Source organism: Mustela nigripes, chromosome 4 (genome assembly GCF_022355385.1).
Source record: "Mustela nigripes isolate SB6536 chromosome 4, MUSNIG.SB6536, whole genome shotgun sequence".
NCBI lineage: Eukaryota > Metazoa > Chordata > Mammalia > Carnivora > Mustelidae > Mustela > Mustela nigripes.
The window spans coordinates 132,710,262-132,732,026 of record NC_081560.1 but is presented as its reverse complement, the minus strand read 5'-3'; the positions used below and the strand labels follow the sequence as shown (position 1 = coordinate 132,732,026).

At 35.1% G+C, this 21,765-nt stretch overlaps 1 protein-coding gene across 2 annotated transcripts in view; it reads left to right on the top strand.

Moving 5' to 3' along the window:
• Positions 1–21,765, top strand: part of CTNNA3 (catenin alpha 3) — a 1,804,468-nt gene that overhangs the window by 1,659,906 nt on the left and 122,797 nt on the right. For both annotated transcript variants that reach the window (XM_059397521.1, XM_059397522.1), the window contains one exon: positions 12,576–12,757. In XM_059397521.1, coding sequence (XP_059253504.1) covers positions 12,576–12,757 — 182 coding nt within the window. The remainder of the gene's footprint in view (positions 1–12,575; positions 12,758–21,765) is intronic.

Genomic DNA, 21,765 nt, shown 5'->3' with positions numbered 1-21,765 from the left:
ATCAACTCCTTTTTTATAAATTAAAAAAAAAAATCATCTTTATAGGATATTCCGTTTCTTTTTTTTTTTTTTAAGATTTTATTTATTTATTTGACAGAGAGAACTCACAAGTAGATGGAGAGGCAGGCAGAGAGAGAGGGAAGCAGGCTCCCTGTCGAGCAGAGAGCCAGATGCGGGACTAGATCCCAGGACCCTGAGATCATGACCTGAGCCGAAGGCAGCGGCTTAACCCACTGAGCCACCCAGGCGCCCGGCATATTCCGTTTCTTCATTGTGTTTACCCTTATATATGTTTTTCATTCTTTAAATTTTGGGGAGGTAGTTTCTTCTAAGTGACCAAAATACTCCCAAAATTAAGTGGGTGACCTTGTGCTAGTCAATAGTCTAATATATATATTTTTTCTTTTTTATATATTTTTCAAAATTTCTTTTCTTTTTTTTAAATTTTTTTTTTCTGACTTTTTATCCTCTTTCTCCTCTCCATGATTTGGGGTCTCTTCTGATTTGGTTAAAGTGCATTTTCCTGGGATTTTTGCCACCCTTTTAGTATTTTATTTGCTCCTTCAGATATTCTTATCTGGACAAAATGACAAGGTGGAAAAACTCACCACACACACACACACACACAAAATAACAGGAGGCAATACCGAAGGCTAGGGACCTAATCAATACTGACTTTGGTAATATGTCAGATCTAGAGTTCAGAATGACAATTCTCAAGGATCTAGCCAGGCTAGAAAAAGGCATGGAAGATATTAGAGAAACCCTCTCTGGAGAGATAAAAGCCCTTTCTGGAGAAATAAAAGAACTAAAATCTAACCAAGTTGAAATTTAAAAAGCTATTAATGAGGCGTAATAAAAAATGGAGGCTCTTACTGCTAGGATAAATGAGGCAGAAGAAAGAATTAGTGATATAGAGGACCAAATGACAGAGAATAAAGAAGCTGAGCAAAAGAGAGACAAACAAATATTGGACCAGGAGGGGAGAATTTGAGAGATAAGTGATACCATAATATGAAACAATATTAGAATAATTGGGATTCCAGATGAAAAAAGAGAGATGGGAGCAAAAGGTATATTGGAGAGAATTATTATAGAGAATTTCCCTAATATGGCAAAGGGAACAAGCATCAAAACCCAGGAGATACAGAGAACTCCCCCTCAAATTTACCTAATAGTAAAATTTACAAGTCTCAGTGACAAAGAGAAAATCCTGAAAGCAGCCCGGGAAAAGAAGTCTGTAACATACAATGGTAAAAATATTAGATTGGCAGAGGACTTATCCACAGAGACCTGGCAGGCCAGAAAGAACTGGCATGATATATTCAGAGCACTAAACTAGAAAAACATGCAGCCAAAAATAACTGTATCCAACTAGGCTATCAATGAAAATAAAAGGAGAGATAAAAAGCTTCTAGGACAAACAAAAACTGAAAGAATTCGCAAACACCAAACCAGTTCTACAGGAAATATTGAAGGGAGTCCTCTAAGCAAAGAGAGACCCTAAAAGTAGTAAATCAGAAAGGAACAGACAATATACAGTAACAGTCACCTTACAGGCAATACAATGGTACTAAACTCATATCTCTCAATAGTTACCCTGAATGTTAATGGGTTAAATATCCCAATCAAAAGACCCAGGGTATCAGAATGGATAAAAAACCAAAACCCATCAGTATGCTGCCTACAAGAAACTCATTTTAGACATGAAGACACTTCCAGATTTAAAGTGAGGTGGTGGAAAACAATTTACCATGCTAATGGACATCAGAAGAAGGCTGGGGTGGCAATCCTTAGATCAATTAGATTTTAAGCCAAAGACTATAACAAAAGATGAGGAAGGACACTACATCATACTCAAAGGGTATGTCCAACAAGATCTAACAATTTTAAATATCTATGCCCCTAACATAGGAGCAGACAACTATATAAACCAATTAATAACAAAATCAAAGAACTACATCGACAATAATACAATAATAGTAGGGAACTTTAACACTCACCTCACTGAAATGGACAGATCATCCAAGCAAAAGATCAACAAGGAAATAAAGGCCTTAAATGACACACTGGACCAGATGGACATCACAAATATATTCAGAACATTTCATCCCAAAGCAACAGAATACACATTCTTATCTACTGCACATGGAACATTCTCCAGAATAGATCACATCCTGGGTCAGAAATCAGGTCTCAACCAGTATCAAAAGATTGGGATCATTCCCTGCATATTTTCAGACCACAATGCTCTGAAGCTAGAACTCAGTCACAAGAGGAAATTTGGAAAGAACACAAATACATGGAGACTAAACAGCATCCTTCTAAAGAATGAGTGGGTCAACTAAGAATTTAAAGAAGAATTGAAAAAATTCATGGAAACAAATGATAATGAAAACACAACAGTTCAAAATCTATGGGACACAGCAAAGGCAGTCCTGTAAGGAAAATATATAGAGGTACAAGCCTTTCTCAAGAAACAAGAAAGGTCTCAAATACACAACCTAACCCTACACCTAAAGGAGCTAGAGAAAGAACAACAAAGAAAGCCTAAATCCAGCAGGAGAAGAGAAATCATAAAGATCAGAGCATAAATCAATGAAATAGAAACCAAAAAAACAGTAGAACAAATCAACAAAAATAGGAGTTGGTTCTTTGAAAGAATTGATAAGATTGATAAACCCCTGGCCAGACTTATCAAAAAGAAAAGAGAAAGAACCCAAATATATAAAATCATGAATGAAAGAGGAGAAATCACAACTAACACCAAAGAAATACAGACAATTATAAGAACATACTATGAACAACTTTATGCCAACAAATTTGACAATCTGGAAAAAATGGATGCATTCCTAGAGACATATAAACTACCACAACTGAACCAGGAAGAAATAGAAAACCTTAACAGACCTATAACCAGTAAGGGGATTGAAACAGTCATCAAAAATCTCTAAACAAACAAAAGCCCAGGGCCAGATGGCTTCCCAGGGTAATTCTACCAAATATTTAAAGAAGAATTAACACCTATTCTCCTGAAACTGTTCTAAAAAATAGAAATGGAAGGAAAACTTCCTAACTCATTTTATGAGGCCAGCATCACCTTGATCCCAAAACCAGACAAGAATCCCATCAAAAAAGAGAATTACAGACCAATATCCTTGATGAACACAGATGCAAAAATTCTTACCAAAATACTAGCCAATAGGATCCAACTGTACATTAAAAAGATTATTCACCACGACCAAATGGGATCTATTCCAGGGCTGCAAAGTTTGGTTCAACATCTGCAAATCAATCAATGTAATACAATACATTAATAAAAGAAAGAACAAGAACCATATGATACTCTCAATAGATGCTGAAAAAGCATTTGACCCTTCCTGATCAAAACTCTTCAAAGTGTAGGGATAGATAGAGGGCACATACCTCAATATTATCAAAGCTGTCCATGAAAAACCCACCACAAATATCATTCTCAATAGAGAAAAACTGAAAGCTTTTCCCCTAAGGTCAGGAACACGGCAGGGATGTCCATTATCACCACTGCTATTCAACATAGTACTAGAAGTCCTAGCCTAAGCAATCAGACAACAAAAAGAAATTAAAGGCATCCAGATCGGCACATAAGAAATCAAACTATCAATCTTTGAAGATGATATGATACTATATGTGGAAAACCCAAAAGACTCCACTCCAAAACTGGTAGAACCTGTACAGGAATTCAGTAACATGTCAGGATATAAAATGAATGCACAGAAATCAGTTGCATTTCTCTACATTAAAAACAAGACTGAAGAAAGAGAAATTAAGGAGTCAATCCCATTTACAGTTGCACCCCAAACCAGAAGATATCTAGGAGTAAACCTAACCAAAGAGGCAACGAATCTGTACTCAGAAAACTATAAAGTACTCATGAAAGAAGTTGAAGAAGATAGAAATGGAAAAATGTTCCATGCTCCTGGATTGGAAGAATAAATATTGTGAAAATGTCTATGCTACCTAAAGCAATCTACACATTTAATGCAATCCCTATCAAAATCCCACCCATTTTTTTCAAATAAATGGAACAAATAATCCTAAAATTTGCATGGAACCAGAAAAGACCTCAAATAGCCAAAGGAATATTGATAAAGAAAGCCAAAGTTGGTGGCATCACAATTCTAGACTTAAAGATCTATTACAAAGCTGTCATCATCAAGACAGTATGGTACTGGCACAAAAACAGACAGATAGATCAATGAAACAGAATAGAGAGCCCAGAAACAGACCCTCAACTAATCTTCAACACAGCAGGAAAGAATGTTCAATGAAAAAAAGACAGCCTCTCTTCAATAAATGGTGTCGGGAAAATTGGACAATTTCCTTACACCACACATAAAAATAGACTCAAAATGGATGAAGGACCTCAGTGTGAGAAAGGAATCCATCAAAATCCTTGAGGAGAATACAGGCAACAACCTCTTTGACCTCAGCTGCAGCAACTTCTTCCTGGGAACATCACCAAAGACAAGGGAAGCAAGGGCAAAAATGAACTATTGGGATTTCATCAAGATCAAAAGCTTTTGTACAGCAAAGGAAACAGTTAACAAAACCAAAAGACAACTGACAGAATGGAGAAGATATTTGCAAATGATATATCAGATAAAGGGCTAGTATTCAAAATCTATAAAGAGCTTAGCAAAAACTCAATACCCAAAGAACAAAGAATCCAATCCAGAAATGGAAAGAGGACATGAACAGACATTTCTGCAAAGAAGACATCCAGATGGCCAACAGACACATGAAAAATGCTCCACATCACTCGGCATCAGAGAAATACAAATCAAAGCCACAATGAGATACCACCTCACACCAGTCAGAATGGCTAAAATTAACAAGTCAGTAAATGACAGATTCTGGCGAGGATGCAGAGAAAGGTGAACCCTCCTACACCTTTGGTGGGAATGCAAGCTGGTGCAACCACTCTGGAAAACAGCATGGGGGTTCCTCAAAAAGTTGAAAATAGAACTACCCTATGACCCAGCAATTACACTACTGGGTATTTACCGTAAAGATACAAACGTAGTGATCTGAAGGGGCATGTGCACCCAAATGTTTATAGCAGCAATGTCCACAATAGCCAAACTATGGAAAGAACCTAGATGTCCTAAACAGATGAATGGATAAAGACGTGGTGGTATATATATAATGGAATACTATGCAGTCATCAAAAGAAATGAAATCTTGCCATTTGTGAGACGTGAATGGAACTAGAGGGTATCATGCTTAGCGAAATAAGTTAATAGTAGACAACTATCGTATGATCTCCCTGATATGAGGAAGTGGAGATGCAACATGGGGCGTTTGGGGGTAGGAAAAGAATAAATGAAATAAGATGGGATTGGGAGGGAGACAAACCATAAATGACTCTTAATCTCACAAAACAAACAGGGTTGCTGGGGGAGGGGGGGAGAGAAAGGGGGGTGGGGTTATGGACATTGGGGGAAGGTATATGCTATGGTGAGTGCTGTGAAGTGTGTAAACCTGGCGATTCACAGACCTGTACCCCTGGGGATAAAAATACATTATATGTTTATTTAAAAAAACAAATTAATTAATCAAAAAAAAAAGGTAAAAGCTCAAATTTGCCACTAAGCAGTTGGATAATATTTTTCAAGTCATTTTTCTTTCCTGGGACTCAGTTTCCTTATCTGCAAAATAAGTGATTTGGATTCTGGTGCTTCTGAGAATAAGAGAATAATAATGACTTTATATTTCTATATGTTTGTTGCTTATGGCATATATTTATCTATATAATTTACTTGGTTACTGCCTAAACTCTGTGAGATAGCAAGGTGAATTTTTTTTTTTAAGATTTTATTTATTTGTTTGACAGATAGAGATCACAAGTAGGCAGAGAGGCAGGAAGAGAGAGGGGGGAAGCAGGCTCCCTGCCGAGCAGAAAGCCTGATGTGGGGCTCGATGCCAGGTCCCCGAGCCGAAAGCAGAGGTTCAACGAGCCGAAAGCAGAGGTTCAACGAGCCGAAAGCAGAAGTTCAACTGTCCTCCACAGTGTTGTGAAAGTTTTGGAGGCTAAAGTGAAGGCATTTATGTACATCAATTATAAGTACCATTTACTAAGTCTCTAATATAGTCCAGGCATCATTACTTAAAGACATAATTCTAATTGTCAGAAAACCTGTAATAAGTTTATCATCATTTTAACATATGATAAAATTGAGGTTGAGGATGGTTCAGTTACTTGCTACAAAGCTAGTACTTGGCAGAGTAAGAGCTTGGACAGAAGCTTGTGTGACAACTTTTTGTGCATTTTTCTTATCATAACACCTTTTTCCCTTTCTTTTTGTCTTTTTAAAGAGATAATGGAAGTCATAGAAAATGTTTAAGAAATAACATAATCATATTCATATTTTTAGTAGTAGTAATGAGCATAATGAAATAAAAAGCAGATGGGAAGAAGGTAAGATCAATTGTGCTGTTAATACAGTCATAGAAAAATAATGAGGACCCAAGTTTGAGAGTGGACAAGAAAAAATGTAGATGAGAAATTAATTTCTACCTTGGAGAGATAGAAGCTTGAAAAGTATATAGATGTAAATGGCAAAGTAAATGTCAGATCGATGCTATACAATTTTATTTCCACAAGCCTGTTCTTTACTTCCTATTTCTATTAACAACTATAAACATTTATCATATACATGTACTACTTTCAGGAAACTTACATTCTAGGGGAAGGAGACCAATAAAATACAAATAAACGTATACGTAGGTATGTACATGAGGGAGAGAGAGACCACTATTATTATTCTGAAAGGTGGTTCTGCTTTCAAAGACCTTTCTTCTAGTGAGTAAAATAAGATATTCATATTCACACATAATTAGACCATAAGAGAGACTAATATGAATATCTTGAGAACTGATAACACACACATTCTGAAACTTTTAAAAGAATAATTATATACAGCTGGAGGAAAAGAGAGGATGGACTACATACATTTGGCTTGAAAATAGAATTAAGTTTGGACCAAAAAAGATGGGGAGAGGAAAGATCAGCAAAATCATTAATGGGTAATATCTCAATATATTCACCGGCAACAGCAGATTGTTTAGCTTGAGGGTGCAGGGAATGAAAGGAAGATAAAATGTCATTGAAAAGTGATTATGGGCAAAGTTTATGTTCATCTCTGAGGCCCAGTAATTTTCCTTGATATATACTCAAGAAAAGTACATGAATATGTCCACCAAAAGAAAAATAAGAGAATATTCACTTCATAACAGCCAGAAATGGAATACTTCCCAAAAGATTATTACTAGAAGCACATCAGTAGATGATGTACATTTGCACAGTGGAATTCTGTGTGTACAGAGCAAGGAGAATAAGCATAACACCATGCAACACTATATATGTATTTCAAATATATAAATATTGGACATAAAAAGCCAGGTACAAGATCACATATACCATCATTTCATTTTTATAAGATTCAAAAACAGGAAAATCTATAGTTTTTGAAATCAAGAGAGTGATGGTTCTTGGGAGAGAGTAACTTAAATAGGTCCCAAGGAGGCTTCCAGGAGTGCTGGCAAACCTTTTTTTTTTTTTTTTTTTTGATTTGGGTGCTAGGTACAAGGATGCATTCAGTTTATGAAAATAGTTTCAGGTGTACCTTTATGACTTGGGTATTTTTCTATATAAATTTTCTTCTTTCGTTAAAGAAACTGAAGGATGGTATTGGAGGAATTAATATTCTTTATTCAGTAAGGAGACTTAGAAGCTCTTGTCTTTAGCTGAAGAGTTACACAATTCTATGAAAATCAGATAGATTGGATCAAGTGATAACAAGACAAAAGGATTGAAAATGAAAGACAAAACTGACCTGGGAAACAGACTAGGACATGGTTGTGATAAAAATACTGGAGATGGGGACGCCTGGGTGGCTCAGTTGTTTAAGCAGCTGCCTTCGGCTCAGGTCATGATCCCGGCGTCCTGGGATCGAGTCCCACATCAGGCTCCTTGCTCAGCGGGGAGCCTGCTTCTCCCTCTGCCTCTGCCTGCCATTCTGTCTGCCTGTGCTCGCTCTCTCCCCCCTCTCTCTCTGATAAATAAATAAAATCTTAAAAAAAAAAAAATACTGGAGATGAAATGGACCAACTTTTTGTCTACCAGACAGAATGGGATACATAAAGAAAGGGACATCTTTTTTTAAAAGGGATGCAAGACTGGGTGTCAGGCAGTACTACGGAGAAACACAGAAATCAAGAAGATAAAGGACTGGGCAAATGTTAGCAAACTACAGTCAAATCTGACCCGTCAACTATTTTTGTATAACCTGTGAGCTAGGAATGGTTTTTACATTGTTAAGTGGTTGAAAAAAAAATCACAATAGATGTAATCAGTATAATATTTAGGACACATGAACATTATATGAAACTGAAGTTTCAATGCCCATGTAAATTTTTTGGGATACAGCCACACTTATTGGTTTGCATGGCATAGGGCTGCTCTTGCATTATTACGACAACAGCAGAATTGAGTCTTGCAAGGGAGTGCTATGGTATGGCCTAAAAAACATACATTATTTACTGTCTTGCCTTTTACAGAAAAATTCTGCTAAGCCCTGATTTAGAGCTGAAATTATAAATTATATATTGTCATATCATATATAAGCGTGTGTGTGTAGATACAGATATAGCTATAGATGGGGGAAATACAGATACTTGAAAATGCTTAATATGGTAATGGAAAAATACAAATTTTTTTAAAAAGGAAGATAGCATTAGAAATAGAATTCTGAGGATCACTGTAGAGAATGAAGAACTGAGTCTGTTAGTGTAAGTTAACAGCGGGCATTTAAAGACAACTAAGTAGAATAAAAAGTGCTTCATACACATTCATTCGTTTGATCTCTAAGACAACCTGTGAGGTGAATATCATTGTCTCTAGTTTACAGATGAGGAAACAGATTCTAGAATATATGTGACTAGACTGGAGAATAATTGGATTCAAAAGGAGAAGGTGACAGAAATAGCATCGAGTTGACTGGGAATATTTTGTTATATTGTGGGCAATGTTGCTCATGTTTGTCAGCGTCGTAAAAGGACAAGAACACTAGAGCCAGAATTTCTAAGTTTCCATACTGGCTCTACCATTTACTAACACTATGATCTTGAGTTCATAACTTAACCTTCGGCACACTCAGTTTCATAATATACTAAAATTAGGATAATAGTATAGTTACCTCATAGGGCTGTGATGAAGAGTGAAGTTAAATATATGTAAGGTGCCTGGAATATCTAAGTGTTAGCTATTCTTGTCTTGGCAGAAAATTCCAAAAGTCAGTTGACACAAAATATAATCTCACTGGGATGGCAGTGATTCCAAAAGCCTCTGATAGCTACTTATATCACAGTTCTACTCTACAGATTCGTGCAGAAGCTGAGACATATTGCCAGCCAGCAATAACATCAGAAATTCCACTTACCCGATTTGTGTTAAGCTTTGTTTCTTTCCTTATCCTGCATGCAATTAACCAATAAAGAATTTTTGTTCAGAATTTCTGAAGAGGAAGTGTTCTCCTAAGTCTTATTTTGATTAATAGAATAAATCATTCACAGAAGCACTCAAAATCTTCAGGAAAGATGTCAGTCATTTAATGGTTTTTTGATGCTGTTGTTCCTCCTGTGGGAGAGTGAGAATTTACTAGAACTTTCAATTTTATAAACTATGGCCCAACTTTTGGTCCTTATCCTGCCAGAAGTAAACATCTGGTAATTATAATTCACCATGTGAGTTGAGATGTTATTAAGGAAATCGAGTGCAACCGATGAGACTCCTGTGCGTGACAGGGTCAGCCTCACTGCTATCCAATAATCTACTCTGGTCCCTGCATGGCAGGTGGATAGCAGATGCAATTACTGTCATTTCATGTCTGGAGAAACTCAGACAGGAAGGTTAAGGGACTTCCTTAAGGTCATATTGGAAATCAGTAGGATTCTAAGGAACAGAACTTAAAATACACTTAACCACACCTCTTGAATAGCCTTTTTTTTTTTTTTTTTTTTTTTAGTGAGGATGGTAAATCATTTTCCATGATATTCCACTGTATACTTCAAAATTATTTATTAGATCCCAATTCATGGATTTATTACCTCTGAGACAAAGACCATAAAAAGGGATCCCAGTTGAATCTACCTACATCTATTATTATTGACAAGTTTAAACATTTTTTTTTTAATGAAAATGGAGAGAATGGTAATGACCAGTAGTCAAGATGGAGAAAATGCATGTCAATTTTTGAGCTACTTTAATGGGTTAGTAGCTTACAATTTACTTAATGTGTTTGCATACTATTGATTTCAGACATAAGGGAGCTGTGTCTCCACTCATGTGCCTTGCTATATGCCAGCAGTAGTAAAAGTTGCTTTTCTTTTAGTAGGCCATATTGCCTGAGAAAGGAAACTACAAATGATTCAGATTCTAAGGAAGAGACACCTGTATAGCTCATCAGTTAAAAGCCCATTCTCATAGCTTATTTTAATTCTTCAAATAAAAAAATGCAAAAAATGAAAAATGTTAAGTACTAGATAGGGAACATATTTCATAATTTTTTTACTGAATAGGAAATAGTTTTCATTTATTGAACATTCGTCATGTGTCAAACATTATGCTAAAAAAATTTAAAGGAGGGCGCCTGGGTGGCTCAGTGGGTTAGGCCGCTGCCTTCAGCTCGGGTCATGATCTCAGGGTCCTGGGATCGAGTCCCACATCGGGCTCTCTGCTCAGCAGGGGGCCTGCTTCCCTTCCTCTCTCTCTGTGATCTCTTCCCTTCCTCTCTCCTACTGTGATCTCTCTCTGTCAAATAAATAAATAAAATCTTAAAAAAAAAAATTTAAAGGAAGCTTCGATTTGGAAAGCTTCATTGTTTGTTTTCATTACTGGGTTAAAACTGAAGCATGGATAATTTATGCTGAGATTTCACAGACACCAAGTTATTTTAAACCCTGAGTTAGTCTTATAGTAAATAGACAATAAATGACAGACACTTGATATTGGTTCTTTAATTTTCATTTTTTTGGTTGGATTTTCCACTGATCATGCTTATAATTCCTTCATTCATATATTTAAGCTTTTTTGCTCTTGTACACTATTGATTAAATAAATAGTGTATTTCAACTACTTTGGGCTTAGTGTCCGGAATATTTCAAAGCTTTTTGAGGTGATTTTCCTTATTCGCTAATATATGGATGTCCTAGAGACTAGCATCTGAAAGTACATAGGCATTGTAGGTATCACATATTTGGTGTGAATAATAAGTAAAATTTACTTAAATGATTTATCATTTTAACTACTCCCTCTAAGGCCCATGTACTCATCCTATCAGAATGTATATAGTTTTTTTTTTTTTAAGAATATGATTGCACAGGCTGTTGCCTAAAATTTTGTGACATTGATGCTATCAAATCACTTTTACTTCAAGATTCTTCATTTGAGGGGCGCCTGGGTGGCTCAGTGGGTTAAGCTTCTGCCTCCAGCTCAGGTCATGATCTCAGGGTCCTGGGATTGAGCCCTGCATCAGGCTCTCTGCTCAGCAGGGAACCTGCTTCCCCCTTTCTCTCTGCCTCTCTGCCTACTTGTGGTCTCTGTCTGTCAAATAAATAAATAAAATTTTGAAAAAAAAAAAAGATTCTTCATTTGACAAAAAGTTATAGGTCCCAGGTGCTAATGCTGCGAATATGATGGTTTAGATGGTTTTCTATCCTTCCCACATTTCAGACTCCAAGTGGAAAATGCAAGTTACACGCTGTTAAAAATGTGACATATCCAAAGAATAATACTAAGCCAACCCAGCAAGTTAGCTAGGCATGGGAGAAGAGAACCTCAAAACTCAGGATGCTAATTAGTGAAGGCTGCTTTAATAAACCCTGCCCATAATATTTTTACTCTTCCCTCAAATAGTTTGTATACACATACACACTTGAATGTATTTATATGTACAAAATACCCATATACATCCTTATGATTTTAAACATGTGCTTATCTAATACATATGATTTATAAATGCATATTATTATTGTTTACCCAACATATATGCAGTGTTTGTGTAAGGATCTGTCTGAATGTATATACATACATGTATAAACAGACATTATAATGCCAGTAGACATTTCCAGATAGTTTTGTTATACTTCTACCTTTTAAAAAATATTATTGGTACAATTAAATAAGGTATATGCTTTTTTAATGTATTAAGCCTGAATTAATTTAAAATTATATTGCATTAGAATTTTAAGAAGTCTCACATTTATATTAAGGAGAAGAATTAAATATGTCAGATACTAAATTATTGTTATTCTTAAATTTAACATTGTAGTTCTAGAGCAAACATTTATTGTTTAATAGATTTTTTTCATAGGAAAAATTAAGCCTAGAAACTTTGATTCTATGATTTTTAAAAAATTATGACATGTCTCTGCTTCTCAATGAACAAGTTTAAGAATATCCTATAATGACCACTTGTTCCTAAAATGCTTTTTGGTATAGTGGAATGATTATAAATCTATATCACCTGTTTTAGGCTAAGATGACTCAATTGCCTGAGGCAGAAAAGGAAAAGATTGCTGAGCAAGTTGCTGATTTCAAGAAAGTAAAGAGTAAACTGGATGCTGAGATTGAGATTTGGGATGATACCAGCAATGATATCATTGTTCTGGCCAAGAAGATGTGTATGATTATGATGGAGATGACAGACTTCACAAGGTAATTATGTGGAAAATGATGCATAACATTTATAATTGGTAGAAACATTTGTCACAGTAGTGAAACCTAAGTTTCTCTAAGAGGCAGGTGCTAAAAACTAAATGGTGGGAAAACACAAATAATATAGAATTAGAAAGCTGTAGGTGTGTAGTTCTAGAGGTTTTGGTAAATAAATATGGGAAAGTTTCTCATAAATGGCCAAAAATTATTTTAGAAATCTCCTTTATACCCTTCACCTTAGGAATCTTTTCTGTGTTTCATATTGGTGTATTATTTTACAAAGAAATTGGTAAATCACACTGATTTCAGTGAAGCATCTGAGTATTTATTTCCCATAGCTACATAACTTCAGTTGTAATGACTTGTGTGTCATCAAGATTCAATGATATCTATTTCTAGCGAGATATCAACCAAATATATATTTAAATCACAGTGACTTAATGGTATACATGAAAGAATCATACATTATGTGTAAATTCCAAAAGCAATAAAATGTTTATTATAGCTTCAAAATATTATTGTAATGAGCTAGCCAAAGAGCAGTAAAATAATATAGTTCTTGCCCTACCAGTTATTAAAATATACAAAACTACAATAATTAAGGTAATTTAGTGTTGGTCTCATTTTAAAAGCCATAGAGCAGAAGAATATTCTGAAGCAGACCTGGTAGACTTAGAAAAACATTCATTTATATCACCATACATTATACACAAATATAAATTTTAGATCGAGTAATAAATGTAAGTTTAAAATCATAACAAATGGAAAAATGTACAGAAATCTTTTACTGATATTAAGATTGAGAAAGGCGGGGCGCCTGGGTGGCTCAGTGAGTTAAAGCATCTGCCTTTGGCTCACGTAATGATCCCAGGATCCTGGGATCGAGCCCCGCATCGGGCTCTCTGCTTCTCTGGGAGCCTGCTTTCTCCTCTCTCTTTGCCTGCCTCTCTGCCAACTTGTGATCTCTGCCTGTCAAATAAATAAATAAATAAACAAATCTTAAAAAAAAAAAAAAAAGATTGAGAAAGGCTTTCTAAGCTCTAGCTAAAAAGGAAGAATTTACAAAAAAGGATTATTAAATTTAACTACATTGTCAAGCAGAGAAAGACAACTATCATATGATCTCCCTGATATGAGGAAGTGGTGATGCAACATGGGGGCTTAAGTGGGTAGGAGAAGAATCAATGAAACAAGATGGGGTTGGGAGGGAGACAAACCATAAGTGACTCTTAATCTCACAAAACAAACTGAGGGTGGCTGGGGGGAGGGGGGTTGGGAGAAGGGGCTGGGATTATGGACATTGGGGAGGGTATGTGCTTTGGTGAGTGCTGTGAAGCGTGTAAACCTGGTGATTCACGGACCTGCACCCCTGGGGATAAAAATATATGTTTATAAAAAATTAAAAATTAAAAAAAAAAAGTTCTGTAGATCAATAGAATGTTCTAAATAAAATCAAAATATAAATGGATAATTGGGTAAACATTTGTAACAAAAAATAACAAAAACATGATGCCATTTATGTATAAAGAATACATAAAGACATTATAAAGATTAAAAAAACCAAATATCCTAGAATGGACAAAAGACATAAGCAGATAATTCACAAATTTCTCCCCATAAAAATATGACTCATAAATCTGTAAATATTATTTAACCTAAAATAATTTAAAATAAAGTAACTTTTAGATTTATAAAATTGGACAAAGTTTTGAGATATGTTTGTTATAAGGAGGGTATGGCGATGAATGTTTATTGCAACATTGTTTACAATAGCCAAGGTATGGAAACAATGTTGGTGTCTCTCAAAAGAAGTATGAGTAAAGAAAATGTGATATATATATATACATATACATATATATATATATACACATATACACACATTATATATCATTATATATAAATATGTATATTTTATACATATTTATGTAAAATATGGTAAAATATTTTTTATGTGGAATCTTTTTTTTTTTTTAAAGATTTTATTTATTTGACAGAGAGAGACCACAAGTAGGCAGGCAGAGAGAGAGAGAGAGAGAGGAGGAGGAAGCAGGCCCCTTGCCCAGGAGTGAGCCCGAAGCAGAACTCGATCCTAGGACCCCGAGATCATGACCTGAGCTGAAGGCAGAGGCCTAACCCACTGAGCCACCCAAGCACCCCTATGTGGAATCTTAAAAAGAAATCAAAATCATAGAAACAGAGTAGAATGGTAGAAAATGAGGGATAGAAGAAATGGGGTGATGTTGGTAAAAGAGCACACACTTTCAGTTATAAGATGAATAAGCTTTGAGTATTTAATATACAGTCTGGTGACTATTGTTAAGATACTGTATTGTATAATTGAAATTGGCTGAGAGTAAATCTTAAGCACTTTTATGCACACACAAAAAAAGTAACTATGTAAACTGATGGATGTATTAATTAACTTGGTTGTGATAATCATTTCACTATATAAACATATTTCAAATCCCCATCCTGTACACTTTAAATATATTACAGTTGTATTTTTTCAATTATGCCTCTATAAATCTGGAAGAAAAAAGAGGTTAATTAAGACAATTCAGCTAATGAGACCCTTATGTCTAAAAACAAATACAAAACAGAAAAATAAAACTGCAATGCAACACATCAAATTGAAATAAATTTCAAAAATACCATATGATCCAATAATTTCACTACTGGTTTTTACCCAAAGAAAATGAAAACACTAATCCAAAAAGATATATGGACCTCAATGTTTACTACAGAATTGTTTACAATAGCCAAGATAGGAGGCAACCCAAGTGTCCCTGTATAGGTGAATAGATAAGATGTGGTATATATACACAATGGAAGATTACACACACACAAAAAAAAAAAAAAAAAAAAAGAAGAAGAAGAAGAAGAAGAAGTTGCCATTTTCAACAACATGGATGGATCTAGATGGTATTTTTGCTATGTAAAATAGATTGAGAAAGACGGATACCATATGATTTTACTCATATGTGGAATCTAAAAACCAAAAAAATAAGTAAATAGACAAAAATCAAAATCAGACTTATAAATATAGAAAACAAACTGTTGATTGCCAGAGGAAAGGGAGTAGAGAGATGGTAAAAATAGGTAAAAGGGAGTAGGAGATACAAGCTTCAATTATGGAATGAATAAGTCATGGGAATGAAAGGCATAGCATAGGAAATATAGTCAATGATATTGTAATAGTGTTGAATGGTAATGGATGATAGCTAAGTTAGCATAGCAAAATGTATAGAGAAGTTGAGTTACTATGTTATATACCTAAAGCTAATTTTGTGTCAACTATATTCAAATAATAAAAAGTTGGAGATGTATATTTAAAATATGTATTCAAAATAAAAAAACCAAGAGGAATGAAAAATAAACAAAAAAGGGATTGAGGAATGTAACAAGTTCATTAAAATTAAAGAATAAAAAAAATTCAAAAATGACAAATTATGAAGTATCCAGAGGGAAATGGATTCAAATAAAAATTCCATAAGAGTCATTAAAATCAAGCAGGAGATTAACTAAGAGACAGTTGTGAGATAAAAATAAAGAAATAAGGAAAGAGGGAAAATGACCTTGAAATAACGAGGAGGCAAAGAAGCTCCAGTATACTTATCCTTGGACCCTTTGAAGAATAATTTAAGAAATAATAAAACAACTAGTATTTAAAAGTATAAATTAAAAATATTTTCTTTTTTTATGATTTTATTTATTCATTTGCGAGAGAGAGAATGAGAGAGAGAGCATGAAAGGGGAGGGGTCAGAGGGAAAAGCAGACTCCCTACTGAGCAGGGAGACCCATGCAGGGCTCGATCCTGGGACTCCAGAATCATGACCTGAGCCAAAGGTAGTTGCTTAACCAACTGAGCCACCCAGGCTTCCTGAAAATATTTTCATAGGTAAGACTAAACCTAAATGTATGTATTGAAAGGTATTACCATATACCTAGGAATTTGACACAAACAATACTACACATACATGTATTTTCCTTATGTACAAAAAATACACATATTATAAATAACATCCACTGTATGTGTGTGTGTGTGTGTGTGTGTGTGTGTGTGTATGAGGGAGAAGAGAGAGCAAAGTGAAACCAACTAAATTACAACAATTTATAAAAAACAATCCTTATCAATCTTATCAAGGACTGTAAATATAAACAATGAAAATATACAAATTCCTCAAACTAAGGAAACGATGAGGGAAAAGTCAATAAATTATAACTTAGGAAAGAAAGTATGTTGCTTAAGGTATGGAGATAATCACAAGAAATGAGCATACAAGGTTAAAAGTACCTGCCTTTTCTTTGTGGAGGTAAGGATTTTTTTTGTTTTTGTTTTTATTTTCTTTGTGGAGGTAAGGATTGTCTCAGGCAGAGAGAGACGGGGAAGCAGGCTCCCTGCTGAGCAGAGAGCCCGATGCGGGGCTCCATCCCAGGACCGTGGGATCATGACCTGAGCCGAAGGCAGAGGCTTTAACCCGCTGAGCCACCCCGGCGCCCCTAAGAGCTGTTTTAATATCAGTTGATAAGTAGGGTAGTGAGAAATCTTAATTCTGTAGTGTAAATATTTAGAGGGTTTATAACTATATTTATGGACAGAATGTAGAAGTAGAAGGATAAACAAGGACAAAGTCACAAGAAGCAAAATTCCAAGAGGTGGGCAGAGGAAATAGACATAAAAACAGATCACTCAAGTGATTATAAGAACATTTGTAACATGAGAAGGATTCTGGGCCATAGTTAAGGGAGTGTCAGTGAGTGATCAATAAGTTGTCTTACTTGAAGAAATTTTAATTAAAATGAAGATTGAAGGGGCATCTGGGTGGCTCAGTCAGTTAAGTATCTGCTTTCGGTTCAGGTCATGATCCTAGAGTCATGGGATCAGTCACCATGGGGTAGGGCTTCTTGCTCAGAGGGAGTCTTCTCCCTCTGCCCCTCCCTCGGCCCCTCCCACCCATTGTACTCTCTTTCCCTTTCTCAAATAAATAAAATCTTTACAAAAATGAAGATTGAAAAGATAGTATAATTTTGTCAGTTCTCCATTTGTGGGTACTTTAAGTAGCTTCACTAAATGGTGAAAGAAAAAAACAGTTGTTAAAAGAGGTCATGGGAGACAAGCTGATAAGATAAAAATAACATAGGGGTGCCTGGGTGGCTCAGTCATTAAGTGTCTGCCTTCAACTCAGGTCATGATCCTGGGGTCCTGGGATTGAGTCCTGCATCAGGCTCCCTGCTCAGTGGGAAGCTTTCTTCTCCCTCTCCCATTCCCCCTGCTTGTGTTCCCTACCTCTCTCTCTTTTTATCAAATAAATAAAATCTTTTAAAAAATTAAAAGAAAATAAAAATAGCATAGTATCTTAAAGGAAGCACAATCAAGACAAGACTTTAAAATATCTCAAGGGAGAGAGGAAGAGATAGAAATGTGAAGAGATAGAAAGTAATTGTAGAAGGGGAATAAAAAGCTATAACCAAAAAAATGAGATAAAGTGGTTGAGCGTATGCACTGAGAAACAGGGAAAGAAAGAAAAAGAAAGAAAGGAAGAAAGAAAGGAAGAAAGAAAGAAAGAAAGAAAGAAACAAGCAAAAACAGATATGGGGGTAAGCCTTCATGACTTTAAATGACTCTTCTTTCTTGTCTTTTTTTTTTTTTTTTAAGATTTTATTTATTTATTTGACAGAGAGAAATCACAAGTAGATGGAGAGGCAGGCAGAGAGAGAGGAAGGGAAGCAGGCTCCCTGCTGAGCAGAGAGCCCGATGCAGGACTCGATCCCAGGACCTAACCCACTGAGCCACCCAGGCGCCCTCTTCTTTCATGTCTTAGCTGGAATGTTCCATCATAGACACCTTCTTGACCATCCAATGTAGCCTTCTTCCCAACCTGTCTCTTCATATTACAAGATACTGTTAACTTTCTTTTTAGCAGTTACCACATCCTGGATTATCTAGGCCATTTATTTATATATTCCCTTCCTCTATATCCCTAATAGACTATAAAATGTATGAAAATATGAAATCTGACTTAATTGTTTTATACCCAGAACTTATAACAGCCTAAACCATATATATACAAAATAGTTGTATATAGTTATATATGCTGTAGTATGTGTACATGTATGTATATATGACAATATATAATATATATGACAATATATATAACAATACATAATACATACTGGTTGAATGAATTAGGAAAATTTAAAAAATAATTTAAATTAATTAATAAAAAGAAAAAAAAGAAATTACACTTGAATTCAGAAACCAAGAATAAAACAAAAACCCAAATATTGGGCGCCTGGGTGGCTCAGTGGGTTAAGCTGCTGCCTTCAGCTCAGGTCATCATTTCGGGGTCCTGGGATCGAGTCCTGCATTGGGCTCTCTGCTCAGCGGGAAGCCTGCTTCCTCCTCTCTCTCTCTGCCTGTCTCTCTGCCTACTTGTGATCTCTCTCTCTCTCAAATAAATAAATAAAATCTTAAAAAACAACAACAACAACAACAACAACAAACAAATATCAACAATGGAGTAAACATAAGTTTAAGCTCTTGAAATGTTCTTTTCCATTTTTTTAATTTATTTTTAAAGTATAATTAACATATAGTGCTATACTGGTTTCAGGTGTACAATATAATTATTCAGCAATTCTGTACATAACTCAGTGCAATAAGTGCATTCTTAATCCTCTTCACCTATTTTATCCATTCCCCCACCCATCTCCCCTCTGGGAATTCTCTATAGCTTATTTTCTATATTTAAGAGTCTGTGTTTTTGTTTTCCTCTTTATTTACTTGGTTCATTTGTTTTGTCTCTTCAATTCCACATATGCATGAAATCATGTGCTATTTGTCATTCTCTGACTGACCTATTTCACTTAGCACTATACCCTCTAAATCCATCCATTTTGTTGCTGCACAGATTTTATTTTTTATGGCAGAGTAATATTCCATTGTGTATGTATGTGTATATATACCACATCTTCTTCATCCATTCATCTGTGGACAGATGTGGCTTGTCTCCATATCTAGCTATTGTAAGTAATGCTACAGTAAACATAGTGGTGCATATTATCTTTTCCAATTAATATTTTTGTTCTCTTTGGGTAAATACACAATAGTGAAGTTACTGGATCATATGGCAATCCTATTTTTAATTTTATTTTTAGGATTTATTTATTTGAGAGAGAGAGAGAGTGGGGGGATGGGCAGAGGGAGAGAATCCTCAAACTCCCCACTGAGTGAAGAGCCTGTTGCCTGGCTTAATCCCAGGAGCCATGACATCATGACCTGATGCAAAACCCAGAGTTGGACACTGATTTGACTGACTGATCCACCCAGGTGCCTCTCTATTTTTAATTTTTTAAGGAACCTCCATACTGTTTTCCATAGTGGGTATACCAGCTTGCATTCTTAGCAGTGGTGCATGAGGCTTCCTTTTTCTCTACCACCTTGCCAAAACACTTGTTATTTCTTGTGTTTTTCATTTTAGTCATTCTGACAGGGAAATCCACACTTTTCATTTTTTCCTTAACCCTTATATAGATCTTAAGTGTTGGACACTAAAGATTTAAATTTTTAATACCCATGTGAGATTAAGAGGAAACATATAGTCAGGGGAGCTGGAAGTGAGATTCTTGCAAAAGCCAAGAGTGCCTCTCTTGTGGCACTAAGCTGTGCCTCTAAAAGGAAACAAGAAATAATTCCATGGTCCAGTTTGAAAGAGTTTGAGTTAATCAAGGTTATGTTTAAGAAATAGGGACCCCAAGTATATGACCTATTTAACTGATGGATTTCAAATTACATATTCAGAAATGCTACCTCAAAAGTAAAAAAATTAAGATTCAAAAAACAATTATGAACAAAGAAATCAGAAAAATCTGTTGGTTTATTCAAATAAGCATTAGCAGAAAAACAACAATGACAGTAGAAAAGACTATTTGAAGTGACCCCTTGCACAGGGACCATGTAATTGTTGGAGATCAGAGTTAAATTGTCTATTTTTAGATGCAGGAAGAACTGAGAACATTAACATTAATATAATTAACATTATACTTGCTACCTAAAGAATGCATAGAATGTCTTTTTTAATTTCTGAGGAAGCTCTGAAACAAAATTCAAGTATCAGTAGATGCAAGTAATGTAGTGATGTTAGAAATCAGAAAGTGAGAATAAAATTAGAAAAGAAAATGTGGAGTGCAAATAAAAACTAGAAACGCATTAGAATCATAATAAATACATTAGTATTTGTAATATGTAACTGTAGTAAGTTTAGTAGTTAAAAAAAAGTTAAGTACAATATCATATGTACAGATGTAAAAATAAATCTATCACATTTATTTATTTATTGTTTATTTATTTTGGAAGATTTTTTTTTTTATTTGGGTGGGGGGACGAGCAGAGGTAGAGGGACAGGCAGACTCTGCACTGAGTGTGGAGCCCAAAGTGTGGCTCAGTCTCATGATCCTGAGATCATGACCTGAGCTTAAATCAAGAGTCAGACGTTCAACTGACTGAGCTACCCAGGTGCCTCTATCATTTTTACATAGAGGTCTATAGGAACGTTTTTTCAAGGAACCATGGAAAGGAGGAGGAGAACTCTCTCTAAAAGAGAAGGAATGTGATAAGCCCTAATTAATGTATGGAAATGTTGAATTACTGTATTATTTTCTTGAAACTAATATAACATTATGTTTTTTAATATATATATATTAATATAACATTATATATATTATATAACAATATAACATTATAACATTATATATATATATATGATATATATATATAATGAGAGAGAGAGAGAGAGAAAGCATGCACCCAACAGAAGGTGCACTTGAGTTGGGAGAGGAGAGGAAAGAGAGGGAGATGGACAAGAAGATTCCATGAGTGGGATTTTTAACCTACTAAGCCACCCAGGTTGCCCCTATAGTAGTGTATGTTAACTGCGGTGAAACTGATACTTTAAAAAATGAAAATAAAACTAAAAAAAAAAACAGTGAAAGGAAATGTATGAACAAA